This window comes from Neovison vison, chromosome 1 (assembly GCF_020171115.1).
Source record: "Neovison vison isolate M4711 chromosome 1, ASM_NN_V1, whole genome shotgun sequence".
Lineage (NCBI taxonomy): Eukaryota > Metazoa > Chordata > Mammalia > Carnivora > Mustelidae > Neogale > Neogale vison.
The window spans coordinates 138,280,772-138,294,772 of NC_058091.1; the positions used below are offsets into that span (position 1 = coordinate 138,280,772).

Genomic DNA, 14,001 nt, shown 5'->3' on the forward strand with positions numbered 1-14,001 from the left:
TAAAGCTTTCAGTACATGTACCAAATACTTTTAATTACAAGTCACTTTTACTCATTATACACTGTACACATACTGCTAGAAGATGAGTGAATTGAGGATGAGCCCTGAAACGTTTACATTTATTGGTTAAGCAAATTAATGATTTTAGGCATCAGACTCAAATTCAGAGCATTGCACCTAGATGAGCCAAATATTTACTTGTGACTTGAAAATAAAATAATCTCTCTAAGCCTAACTAATCTTGGGCTTAGTTTGGAGAAATTACAAAAATGTAATTGAGGGAGTTCCATAATCAACTAGCAAATATAATTGCAGATATCCTGTAAAATATTTTAATGTAATCCCAAATGGAATTCCTTAGAAACTAGCCTTTAGCACTGCAGACAGATACTGTTCCCACAAGTGTAAGATCAGCCGGTTCCTTACCTCTCCAGCGCTTGCACATTCCTTGGCTCTCCTGTGAAGTGCAGCCCATGTATCTTCATACCTCAAAAAAGCAAAAAGTAATTCAAAATGCAAATCACATATGAAAAAAAAGAAAACATCTAAAGATGAACCTGGAACATCCTATGGTATCCTAGGAAAAATAACAACACACAAGGACACAGAAGAATCTTGAAGAGGCTTCCAATGGCCAAACCTGGGGCAATTTGAGCGACAAAATAAATAATGATAGTGACGGTTATAACTCAAGGGCTAACACAAACATCCACGAGTTCACAGCAATTTAAATGAATGGGGGAGAGGGGGAGAAATTCTCCTGTAGACTTCCAATTAACAACTGCAGAAAAAACGATAATAAAGTATCACCACTTGGTAAACATGACAATAATTGTTTCAGGCAAGAATTCTAATGGATGCTAAAATCAATGAGAAATTATGAAGAGAAACAACATGTTTACTACACAGTCTCAAAATATCTCCTTACAGGACACCCATAATTAAGAAGGGGGAAATAGTACAACAATGTAGAAACCAGGCAGACACTCCCCTAACCACACGATCCACGGTAATGAAACATAGAAACATCATGTGCCTGTTAATGTGATGTCCTGAGAAGCACACACCACTGCCCTTGTGGTAGTGTTGCCAAAACATCACTGACTTTAATCATCAGGTGGGGGAGCATATAAACCCAAATTGAGGGGTAATTTGCAAAATATCAAAAAGTACTCTTCAAAAGTGTCCAGGTTAGGAAAAACAAAGACTCGGGAGCTGTTCTGGATTAACGGAGATGGAGGAGGTACAGTGACTAACTATACCTATGATTCTAGATTGGATCCTGGTCCCACAATAAGGACACTAGAGGGAGAGCTGATGAAATCTGCACGAGGTCTGCAGACCAGGGGGCAGTGTTAACTTCCTGGGTTCCACAACTGTACTCTTGTACAAAATCTTCAAAATACGCAGAGCAATAATTGACAGAATGGAAGGGAGAAATAAATTGTTCTCCAGGAACAGAGACTTCCATACCCCACTCTTAGTAATGGTTAAAGTGACCAGACAAAAGATAAACAAGAGAGGACCTGAGCACCACAATAAACCAACTAGGTAGAACAGATATATAAAGAACACTGTGCCAGACAACCGCAGAATACACATTCTTCTCAAGTGCACACAAGACAGTTTCCAGGACAGATTATCTGCGAGGCCACAGATTAACTCTCAGGAGATTTTTGTAAAGGGGGTAAATGAGAAATCTCTGAAACTTTGGCTCAATTTTGCTAACCTAAGACTGCTCTAAAAAAGTCTATATATTTTTTTGAACAAAAAGAGAGAGAATCATACGAAGTATCTTTTTTTTGACCACAATGGGATGAAGTTTGAACTCAATGAAAGGAAAACTGGAAGATTTGCAAATTTGTGGAAATTCAACAAATTCTTTTAAATAATCAAGGAAAAAAATCATAAGGGGAATCAAACAATACTAAGATATGAATCAAAATAAAACCACAACATACCAAAACTTAAGGAACTCAGGAACAACAGGGCTTTGAGTGAAATTTGTAACTCTAAATGCCTTACATTTAAACAGAAGAAAGATCTCACATCAACAGCATAACTTCACAGTTTAAAGTAGAAGAAGAACAAACTGAACCCAAAGCAAAAGGAAGAAAAAATAAACACCATGGCAGATAAATAAAATAGAGAATAATGGGAAAATCAATGAAACCAAAAAATTGGTCCTTCAGAAAGACCAACAAAATTAAATCTTTAAGTGGACTAAGGAACAAAAAGAGAAGACTCAAAATGAGAAAAAAAAAAAAAGTGGGGACATTACCAATTTTACAGAATAAAAAGGATTATAAGAGCACTATGAGTAACTGTACACCAAAAAAATCAGATAATCTAGATGACACAGACAAATCCTAGGGCACCTGGGTGGCTCAGTTGGTTGGGGTCTGCCTTCGGCTCAGGTCCTGATCTCAGGCTCCTGGGGTCATGTGTGCTCCTCTCCCTCCGTCTCCCTCTTTCTCTGTCCCTCCCCCCAACTCGTGCTCATGTGCATGCTCCCTCAAGTGAATAAATAAAATTAAAAAAAAAATTAAAATAATAAACAAATTCCTAGAAAAACAAAACCTACCAAGACTGAATCCCAAAGAAATAGAAAATCTGGTAACTAGTAAGGAGTTTGAATCAGTCACTGAAAATCTCACTCCTGAATAATCAATGAATCAAAGAAGAAATTAAACAGGAAATAAAAATGTATCCTGAAACAAATGAAAATAGAACATACCAAAACTTATGGAATACAGTTTTAAAAGGGCAGTTCACAACAAATGCCGACATTAAGAAGATCCTAAATAAACAACTTAACTCTACACTTTAAGAAACTAGAAAAAATTAAGACAACAAAAAAAAACTGAGGCTAAAGTTAGAAGAAGGAAGAGAGTAATCAAGATTGGAGAAGAAATAAATGAAACAGAATAGGAAAACAATAGAAAAGATTAACTAAACTAAGAGCTGATTCTTTGAAAAGACAAATGCAACTGACAAAATTTCAGCTAGACTAACCGCAGGAAAAAAGATAGAGGACCCAAATCAAAATTATAAATGGAAAAGGAGACATTATAACTGACACCACAAAAATATAAAGAATCACAAGAGGCTACTATGAACTACTATACACTAACAAACTGGATAATCCAGACGAAATGGAAAAAAATCTTAGAAACATACAGACTACCAAAATGGAATCAGGAAGAAACAAAAAGTTTCAATAGTAATTATGAGTAAGGAGATTGAATCAGTAATCAAAAATCTCCCAATGAAGGAAAGCCCAGGATGAGATGCCTTCATTGATGAATTTTACTAAACATTTCAAAAAGAGTCAATGCCAATCCTTCTCAAACTCCTCCAAAAAATGAAGAGGAAGGAATATTCCCAAACTCATTTTAGGAGGCTAGCAGACTCTTCAACCAAAGCCAGTAAAGGACAGTATCAGAAAAGAAAACTATAGACCAATATCTCTGATGAATACACCTGCAAAAACTCTCAATACAATTCTAGCAAGTTGAATTCAGCAGCACATTAAAATAATCATTCACCACGATCTGTTTTGATCTGGGATGTGACGGAGGGAGTGCAGCATGCACATCCCAGGAGCCTGAGATCATGACCTGATCTGAGATCATGACCTGATCTGGGATGAAAGGATGGTTCAACATCTGCAAATCAATGTGACATACCACATTTATAGAAAGACCAAAAAAAAAAAAAATCCTATGATCTTCTCAATAGATGCAGAAAAGGCACCTAACAAAATTCAACATCTGCTCATAATAAAAAATCTTAACAAATTAGGTATAAAAAGAGGATAACTCAACATAATAAAAGCCATATATAAGCTCACAGCTAACTCTATACTCAACAGTGAAAGGTTCAAAGTTTTTCTGGTCCCCAATCTCACCACTCCTATTCAACAGAGTACTAAGAACTCCTTGCCAGAGCAATCAGACAAGAAAATGAAATAAAAGGCATCAGAAATGGAAAGGAAGAAGTAGAACTGTCTCTATTTGCAGATGACATAATTTTAAATGTAGAAAATCCTAAAGACTCCACAAAAAAAACCTGTTAGATCTAATCAACAAATGCAATAAAAGTTGCAAGATACAAAATTAATATACAAAAATTGGTAGCATTTCTATAAACAATGAATTATCTGAAAAATAAAACAATCCCGTTTACAATAGCATCAAAAACAATAAAATAATGGGGAATCACCTTAACCCAGAAAGGAAAGATCTCTACTCTGAAAGCTGTTAAGACAACGATTTAAGAAATTAAAGATGGAAAATAAATGGAAAGGCACCCCACATTCATGGACTGGAAGAACTGTTAAAATATCAGTACTACCAAAAGCCATCCATAGATTCAATGCAATCCCTATCGAGATTCTAGTGGATTTTTTTTTCTAACAGGAGTGCAAAAAGCCATCCTAAAATTTATATGGAACCACAAAGACCTCACCTCGCTGAAGCAATCCTAGTAAACAATAATAAAGAGTGAGGCATCACATTTCCAGATTTCAAGTTACACTACTGAGCTACAGTAATCAAAACAGTATGGAACTGACATAAAAACAAACAGATCAATGGAACAGAATAAAAGTCCAGAAATAACCCCAAGTATATGTGGTCAACTAATACTCCAGGGAAAAGATGGTCTCTTCAGTAAATGGTCCTGGGATAATGGGATAGTCACATGTAAAATAATGGCACTCTACCCCTATCTTATACCTCACCCCAAAATTAAGTCAAAATGGATTAAAGGCTTAAATGTAAGACCCGAAACCATGAAATTCCTAGAAGAAAACACCCATAAAAAGTTCCATGACTTGGGTCTTGGCAATGATTTTTTAGATACGACATCTAAAGAACAAGCAATAAAAAGAAGTGGAACTCTATCAAATTAAAAAGCTTCTGCAGAGCAAAAGAAATAACAAAGTGAAAAGAGCCTAAAGAATGGGAAAAAAATATTTGCAAACCATGTATCTGGTAAAAAGTTAATATCCAAAATATATAAGGAACATATACAATACCAAACCCCCCCCAATAAATCCAATTTTGAAAGATGTACACATTTCCCCAAAGACAGACAAATGGCCAAAAGGTATATGAAAAGGTGTTCAACATCCTAATTATCATGGAAATGCAAATCAAAACCACAATGAACTACAGCACCTCCCACCTGTTAGCATGGCCATCATCAGAAAGATGTAACAAATGCTGGGGAGGATGTAGAGAAAAAGGAACCCTCACCGCACTTTAGTGTGACTTTAAACAAGTATAGCCACTATGGAAAATGGGGGACCCTAAAAAATGAAAAACAGAATTACCAAATGGTCCAGCAATCCCACTTCTAGGTATTTACCCAAGGGAAACAAAAACGCTAATTCAAAAAGGTTACCTGCACCCCAACGTTCACAGCAGCATTATTTACAATAGTAAAGACACAGAAACAATGGAAGCATCTACTGATGGATGAATGGTGTATACATATACAATATATACAACAGAATATTATTCAACCACAAAAAATGAGGAAATCTTGCCGTCTATGACAACATGGACGGACTCTGAGGGTATTAAGCTAAGTGAAATACATCAGAAAGAGAAAGCTAACTATGGTGTGATTTCACTTATATGTGGAATTAAAAAAAAAAAAAACCTCACTCAGAAAAAGAGATCAGATTTGTGGTTACCAGAGGCAGAGGGTGGAGGGAGAGGGTACTAGAGGAAGGTGGTCAAATGGTATACGTGCCCAGTTGTAAGGTAAGTACTAGGAGTGGAAGTATAACAGGATGACTTCAGTATACTGCTGTGTGACATGTATGGGAGCTGTGAAGAATTCTCATCACAGGAAAAAATTTCTATTTTTGCTCTTTTTGTTTCATCTCTATGAGATAATAAAGGCTAACTTAACTCACTGTGATCATTTCACAATACACGTATATCAAGCAACTATTACTGTACACCTTTAACTTACATAGTGACATTTCTCAGTTACATCTAATAAAACTGGAAAAAAAAATTTAAACACCTCCCCAGAAAAGCAAAGCCTGGGTCCTGATGGCTTCACCAATGAATTCTGCCAAACATTAAAAAAACAACTGTCTCAAACTCTTCCAAAAAACTGGAGGAGGCAACACTCCCTAATGCATTCTAGGCCAGCACTGACCTGTTACCAAAGCCAAAGACACAGATGCTATAAGAAAACTACAGACCAATAAATTTCCTTTATGAACATGGATGTAAAAATCCTCAGTAAAATACAGCAAACTGAATTCAGCAGCATATTCAATGGATATAGACAACAACCTATCAGGATTTTATCCTAGAATTTGAGAATGACTTCACATATGAAAACCAATCAATGTTACATTAACAAAATGAAAGGGAAAAAATATATAATTTCAATTGATGCTGAAAAAGCATTCGACAAAACTCAACACACTTCCATGAACTCAGATAAAACTTCAAGAAACAGGGGAGCCTAGGTGGCTCAGTTGGTTAAGCGACTGGCTTTAGCTCAGGTCATGATCCTGGAGTCCTGGGATCAAGTCCCACACTGGGCTCCCTGCTTGGCAGGGAGTCAGCTTCTCCCTCTGACCCTTCCCCTTCTCTTGCTCTCTCTCTCATTCTCTCTCTCTCTCTCAAATAAATAAAATCTTATAAAATTTTTTAAAAAACAAGGAATAAAAGGGAACTATGTCAAAATAAAAACCACATATGAAATATGAAAATATAAAAAACATCTTACTTGGTGACAAAAGACTAAAAGGCTTCTCCTCAAAAATCAGAAACAGAAAAAGATGCCTACTTTTGCTAATTCTAGTCAACACGATACTGGAAGATCTAGCCAGCGTAATTAGGCAAGAAAAAGAAGAAAAGGTATCAAATTGGAAAGAAAGAAGTAAAATTATGTTTGCCAGTGATATAATCTTACAAGTACAAAAGCCTAGGGATTCCACAGAAACAAACCCTGTTAGGACTAATAACCAAATTCAGCAAAGTAGCAGATTATAAAATCAACACACAAAGTTAATTGTATTTCCATATGTCAACAAGGAAATTCAAAAAAGAAATTTAAAAATTCCATTTGTAAAAGCATTAAAAAATTTTAGGATTTAACAAAGGAGATGAAAACTACAAAACACTGCTGGAAGAAATTAAAGAAATGTAAATAAATAGAAAGATACCCCATGTTCCTAGATTGGAAGACTAAGATCATTGAGATGTTATCAATAATACACAGAGTAATCTATAAATTTTAATGCCAACTCTATCAAAATCCCAATGACATTTTTTGTAGAAGCAGAAAAAAAATCCACCCTAAAATTCATATGGAACCTCAAGGGACCGAGAACAGCCAAGACAATCTTGAGAAGAACAACAAAGCTGGAGGACTCACACTTATGATTTCAAAACTTACTACAAAGGTACTGTAATCAAAACAGTGTGCTACTGTTTTAAAAGCAGATATACAGACCAATGAAACAGCCCCGAAATAAATCCTCACATACACAGTCAAATTATTTTCAACAAGGGTGCCAAGACCATGCAATGGGGAAAGAACAGTCTTTTTAACAAATGGAGCTGGGAAAACTGGATATCCATATGCTAAAAATGAGGTTGTGCCCTTTACATCATCAAAAATTTACTAAATGGATCAAAAATCTAAACATAAGAACTAAAACTATAATATTCTTAGAAAAAACACAGGAAAAGCTTCATGACTTTGGGTTTGGCAATGATTTCTTGGGCAGGAAACCAAAGGCACAAAAAATGATGAAGTTGGACTTCATCAAAATTAAAAGTTTTTGTGCATCAGTGAACACAGAGAAAAAAGGAAACCCACAGAATGGGAGAAAATACTTGCAAATCATCTATCTGATAAGAGATTAAGATCCAGATACTGAGAGAACTCCTAAAACTCAACAAAAACCACCCTATCCAAAAATGGGCAAAGGACCTGAACAGACACCTATCTGAAGAAGATATAGTAAGAGCCAATAAGCGCATGAAAAGATGCTCACCACCATGAATTGTTAAGGAAATACAAATCAAAACCACAATGAGATCCTACTTCAAACCAATTAGAATGGCTATTAAAAAAAACAACAACAAAACCCAAACCAGAAGGTAAGTTTTGGTGTGGATATGGATAAACGGGCACCGCTGGGCACCGCTGTTGGTAATGTCAAACGGTGTGGCTGCTGTGTAAACAGTACAGTAGTTCTCCCAAAAATCAAAAATATAATGACCATATGATCCAGCAATTGTGAGTAAATCTGAAAGGATTTAAAAATCTGAAAGGAGGGTCTTGAAGAGAGATGTGCACACTCACGTTCACAGCAGCATTACTCACGATAGTCAAAAGGTGGAAGCAATCTAAGTGTTCACTAATGGATGAATGGATAAACAAAATATGGTATGTAGTTATAAAAAAAATTAATCAGCCTTAAAAAGAAACTTCTGACATAGGCTTCGACAGTATATGTCAGAACTGCCAACAGCATGCTCAGTGAAACAAGCCAGTCACAAAAAGACAAACACTGCTTGAGTTCACTTACACTCGGTGCCCAGAGTAGTCAGATTCATTGAAAGAGAAAGTGGAATGATGGCCACCAGAGACAGGGAAGGTGGCAACCAGGAACTGTTGTTTAATGGGCACAGAGTTTCCATTTTGCAAAATGAAAAGTTGTGGAGTTTGGATGCGTAACAATGTAAATGTGCTTATTAACACTACTGAACTGAAACGTGCACTTAAACATGGTTAAGCTGGTAAATTTCATGTTATGGGCACTTCCTCACAATTTTCACAGTTAAAAACATTATAATTTAGAGATCTGCTATTTAAAATAGTCCTTCCTCCACATATTAGTTCCGAAGAGAATAAAGCGGTGTTTTATTTTGTTTTTTAAAGATTTTATTTGACAGGCAGAGATCACAAGTAGGCAGAGAGGCAGGCAGAGAGAGAGAGGAGGAGGCAGGCCCCCTGCTGAGCAGAGAGCCCGATATGGGGCTCGATCCCAAGGTCCTGGGACCATGACCTGACCTGAAGGCAGAGGCTTTAACCCACTGAGCCACCCAGGTGCCCCTAAAGCAGTGTTTAAAGGCAATCAACGGGCATATTATGTACATCTTCCTACAGCTGTAAATTTTCATATTAAGTCCCACGGTGCACCCCCTTTCAAACCACTACCACAGAGGAAGAGCTACGCATCTAAAACACCTCTTTCAATGAAGTCCATTCAACGAAATCACTAGATTTACAAAAATAAAGACAGTACACCACTGCTCTTTACTACACCTTCTTTCATGTTCACTTACTCTTCACTCAACAAAACCAAGCAGGAAATTGGCATCAAATTAAACACTTTTCATTTCAAAAAAGAAAAAAAAAATCTCTAGATTTAGCAACCACAAAAAGAAAGGCAGTAAAGAGCTAGAAAAGAGAAAGCGAACTCTAGGCGCAGGTGACTGTGTCATCCTAAACACAGCTCAGGACAAGGAGTGACACATCTTTGGCTCAGATCTGTCAGAGGGCACGTTAAGTTCAGAACTGCATATAAGATACTTAAATCACGTATTTTTGTAACAGCTATACTGAGGTAATTCACACACCATAAAACACACCCTTCTAAAGTGTGTCATTCAGTAGTGTTCAGCGTATTCCCAGTGTTGGGCAACTGTCCCTACCATCTAATCGCAAATCACTGTCCTCACCCCCAGCAGAAATCCCATGCTCACTCCCCTCTCTCCTCCAATCCTTGGCAACCACTAATCTACTCTCTGTCTCTTCGGATTTGCCGATCCGGGACATGTGCACAAATGGAATCATGTAGCACGTGGCCCGTGTGCTGGTTCTGGGCGTCACCCACTTCGCAACGCGTACCAGCACTCCGTTCCTTTCGGTGGCTGACCGTGCACCCATCAGTTGATGAGTATTTGTGTTGTTTCTACTTTCTGGCTATTATGAATATTACCGCTATGCCCGTTTGTGCACAAGTTTCTATGTGGACATTTGTTTTCAATTCTCTTGGTGTGAAACTGCCAGGTCAGACAATAACTCTACACTGAGCTTTCTAAGAAACTACCGAACGGTTGTGCGCAGCAACCGCACCGCTTTCTGTCCCCACCAGCAGCGCACACGGGCGCCACTTCTCCAGGTGCTCCAGGCCGGCTACGGTCCGTGCTCCTGATTACAGCCCGGCTAGGGGGTGTGAAGGCGCATCTCACCAACGGTGCTGAGCTTCTTTCCATGTGACTTCTGGCTATTTTTATCTTCTATAGAGAAACTCCTGCTCAAATCCTTTGCCTGTTCCTCACTGGACTGTCTTTCTATTGCTCAGTTATAAAATTTATATACTCTAGATTCAAGTCCCTCGGCAGAAAAATGATTTGCAAATATTTCCTCCCATCCTGTGGATTGTTGTTCCACTTTCTTGATGGGTTCTGTGAAGTACAAAGGTTTTAAATTTTTATAGAGTTCAATTTATTTTTTTCTTTTGTGGCTTATGCTTCTGGTGCACATGTAAGAAAATTATGTATTTTAATATTAATCTGCGTGCCAGTAGGAGGGGAGTAGAGAAGAAATGGCATAAAATTAAAAGCCAAAGTAAGAGGATTATCAAGGACTTAAATTCAAAATCAATTTTCTTGCAACAAAAAAACCATAAATATAAATACACATAATAAAGTACTGACTCGCAGATACAAAAGTGATCAATCTGCTTAAAGTCTGAATGGCCTTTGCATTAATCTATGAGAAGTAAAAACCCCTCTGGGAAACGAATAAGTTAATAATTCTAATCACTGTTTAGGTACAATTTAGTTGCTTTAAGGATTCTATCTATAAAATGATAAATATTTTTAGACAATAGTCAGAAGCATAATTTTCTTATTTAAATGGAAACACTTACCTGCTAAGTAATTCTAGACCAGCAGTGTACTTTGGCAAACACGGAACAGTTCTGCCAAAAAACAAACAAAACAAAAAACCCACTTATATAATTAAAATTGCTTCTAATTTAGGCCAACTTAAAAAAATAAAAAGCAGGGCGCCTGGGTGGCTCAGTGGGTTAAGCCACTGCCTTTGGCTCGGGTCATGATCTCAGGGTCCTGGGATCAAGTCCCGCATCGGGCTCTCTGCTCAGCAGGGAGCCGGCTTCCCTCTCTCTCTCTCTGCCTGCCTCTCAGTCTACTTGTGATTTCTCTCTGTCAAATAAATAAATAAAATCTTAAAAAAAAAAAAAGCTACATATGAGAATTTTGACACTGTTAATTGTAATGTGGAATATTTGTAAATTACTAATGATAATTTACCTAAACTTTCAGAGAAATGTATTGCTTTTGTTCACAATTAAAATACTGTAATATACTATCACCCATCATTCTGCCCTACAGTTGGTTTTAGCACATAAGATAAACACCTTGATAAAAAGCTAAATAAGAATTTTTTTTAAAGATTTTATTTATTTATTTGACAGACAGAGATCACAAGTAGGCAGAGAGGCAGGTAGAGAGAGAGGGGGAAGCAGGCTCCCTGCTGAGCAGAGAGCCCGATGCGGGACTCGATCCCAGGACCCTGGGATCATGACCCGAGCCGAAGGCAGAGGCTTTAACCCACTGAGCCACCCAGGCGCCCCAATAAAAAAAATTTTTTTTAAATTTTTTTTAATGATTTTATTATTTGAGAGAGAGAGAGAGAGAGAGCATGAGAGGAGAGAGATCCGTGGAGAAGCAGACTCCCCGCTGAGCAGGGAGTCCGATGTGGGACTCGATCCCAGGACTCCAGAATCATGACCTGAGCCTAAGGCAGTAGCTTAACCAACTGAGCCACCCAGGTGCCCAAGAAAATTTTTTAAAAGCTCATAATCTCTAGGTTTAAAGTAAAATTTGGTCATGTTTTATGTATCAAAAAAAATGAAAAGTTGCACAATACTGTTGTTTTTTATATAAAACAGGTTACAGCCCCAGAGGCTCCCTTGCCAAGTACTGTTTCATTATTAATCTGCTTCTCAATAATGGAGGACTTTTACTTTGTGCTTAATATACAAAATGATTAACTGTGATCAAACAGTAACCACTGGCTGTCCAAGAATAAAACAACTACACCTCGCCATGTCCTCAGCCATTTCACAATTTTATCAATTTCCCGCATTACACAATTTATAAATACTGACTGCTCTGTAATCAGAGGCACTCAACAGACGTGAACCCCACTAAAGTAATCATGCTATTAGAACTAGAGCCGAAGGCCGTGTGAAATTTAAGTCACAGTAAATTAAATCTTAGCACAGACTTACCTTGGTTTGCTTTTTACTTTAGCTTCTCTTGACTTGTCACTTAGAGTCTTCAGCCTATAATTCAATAAGTAGAAGTTATCATATTTTTACAGCTTAAGAAATTTTTTTGCAACCATGAATTTCATAGTTCTTAAAATTTTAGATCAGATGAGCTAATTATTTTAGCAAGAATTCAGGACCTCCACAGACAAGCATTTGAGTGTTTACTGTATGTCACACCCCAAATAGAATATCTAGAGCAAACATCTTCATATTTTTTCTTCCCCAATCCCCTTTTTATAAATTATTCCTAAGTCTGATTGATCTAGAGAAAGGTCATTTACCTGGCATCAGTAGAAAAAGGAGTGATGCACACAGGTGAATTTTGTAGGTAACAAAGATGCCTAAGCAGCACATTTTAATAAAACAGGTAAGATACTAGGCACTCAAAGCTATTTGTGAAATTTTAGACACTGATCAAAAGTTTTCTTTAAACCTTTTTCTTTAAAGAGGACTTGGTATATTCTATTTTTAAAATTTTTTAATGTTTTTAAATTTTTTTTTATTAACATATATTATTAGCCCCAGGGGTACAGGTCTGTGAATTGCCAGGTTTACACACTTCAAAGCACTCACCATAGCACATACCTTCCCCAATGTCCATAACCCAGCCACCCCCTCCCCACCCCCAATAACCCTCAGTTTGTTCTGTGAGATTAAGAGTCTCTTATGGTTTGTCTCCCTCCCAATACCATCTTGTTTCATTTATTCTTTCCTACCCCTCAAAACCCCCACATTGCCTCTCAAATTCCTCATATCAGAGAGATCATATGGTAATTGTCTTTCTCCGATTGACTTATTTCGCTCAGCATAATACCCTCTAGTTCCATCCATGTCGGTGCAAATGGCAAGTTTTCATTTCTTTTGATGGCTGCATAGTATTCCTGTGTGTGTGTGTGTGTGTGTGTGTGTGTGTGTGTGTGTGTACACCACATCTTCTTTATCCATTCATCTGTTGATGGACATCTAGGTTCTTTCCATAGTTTGGCTGTTGTCGACATTGCTGCTATAAACGTTTGGGTGCACGTGCCCCTTCAGATCACTACCTTTGTAGCTTCAGGGTAAATACCCAGTAGTGCGATTGCTGGGTCACAGGGTAGCTCTATTTTCAGCTTTTTGAGGAACCTCCATGCTGTTTTCCACAGGGGCTGCACCAGCTGGCATTCCCACCACCAGCACAGGAGGGTTCCCACGAAGAGGACTTGGTATATTCTATTTAACATTTTCTGCTAACTCCAGGTCATTCTTATGAATATCACTGATGACTTTTCGTGGTCATCTCCTCAGAAGTCCGAGCTGGGAATGCCTTTTCATCTCCCTACCCGAAGTCAGTCTACGGTGATCTGAGGGTGTCTGGGATCCTGTGTCTCTTTTTTTTCTCGATTTAAATCTCCCACTCCCACCACTGGCCAACTTCACTGCTTCAGCTGCTCCCGCGCTACTGCAGCCTCCTCCCTCCCTGTTATTAGCTTTTTAAAATTCCTGGACTAGGAAACAGATAAATGGGCTAGAGATGCACAGAAAAATAAAATTAAATGGGCTCCTCCATACAGAGCATATGAAGTTCACAGACTCTGCACAGTTTATTTCTGCTTCTCTGGCCCATTTTCTTCTTCTTTTGGCTGCTGATCCTGTACCATAGAACAGAA

At 37.7% G+C, this 14,001-nt stretch overlaps 1 protein-coding gene across 1 annotated transcript in view; it reads right to left on the reverse strand.

The window, feature by feature from the left end:
* Positions 1-14,001, reverse strand: part of DTNBP1 (dystrobrevin binding protein 1) — a 128,087-nt gene that overhangs the window by 105,222 nt on the left and 8,864 nt on the right. The window contains exons 2-4 of the mRNA XM_044259328.1: positions 12,314-12,367; positions 10,928-10,978; positions 427-487 (exon numbers count right to left, since the gene is read on the reverse strand). Coding sequence (XP_044115263.1) covers positions 427-487; positions 10,928-10,978; positions 12,314-12,367 — 166 coding nt within the window. The remainder of the gene's footprint in view (positions 1-426; positions 488-10,927; positions 10,979-12,313; positions 12,368-14,001) is intronic.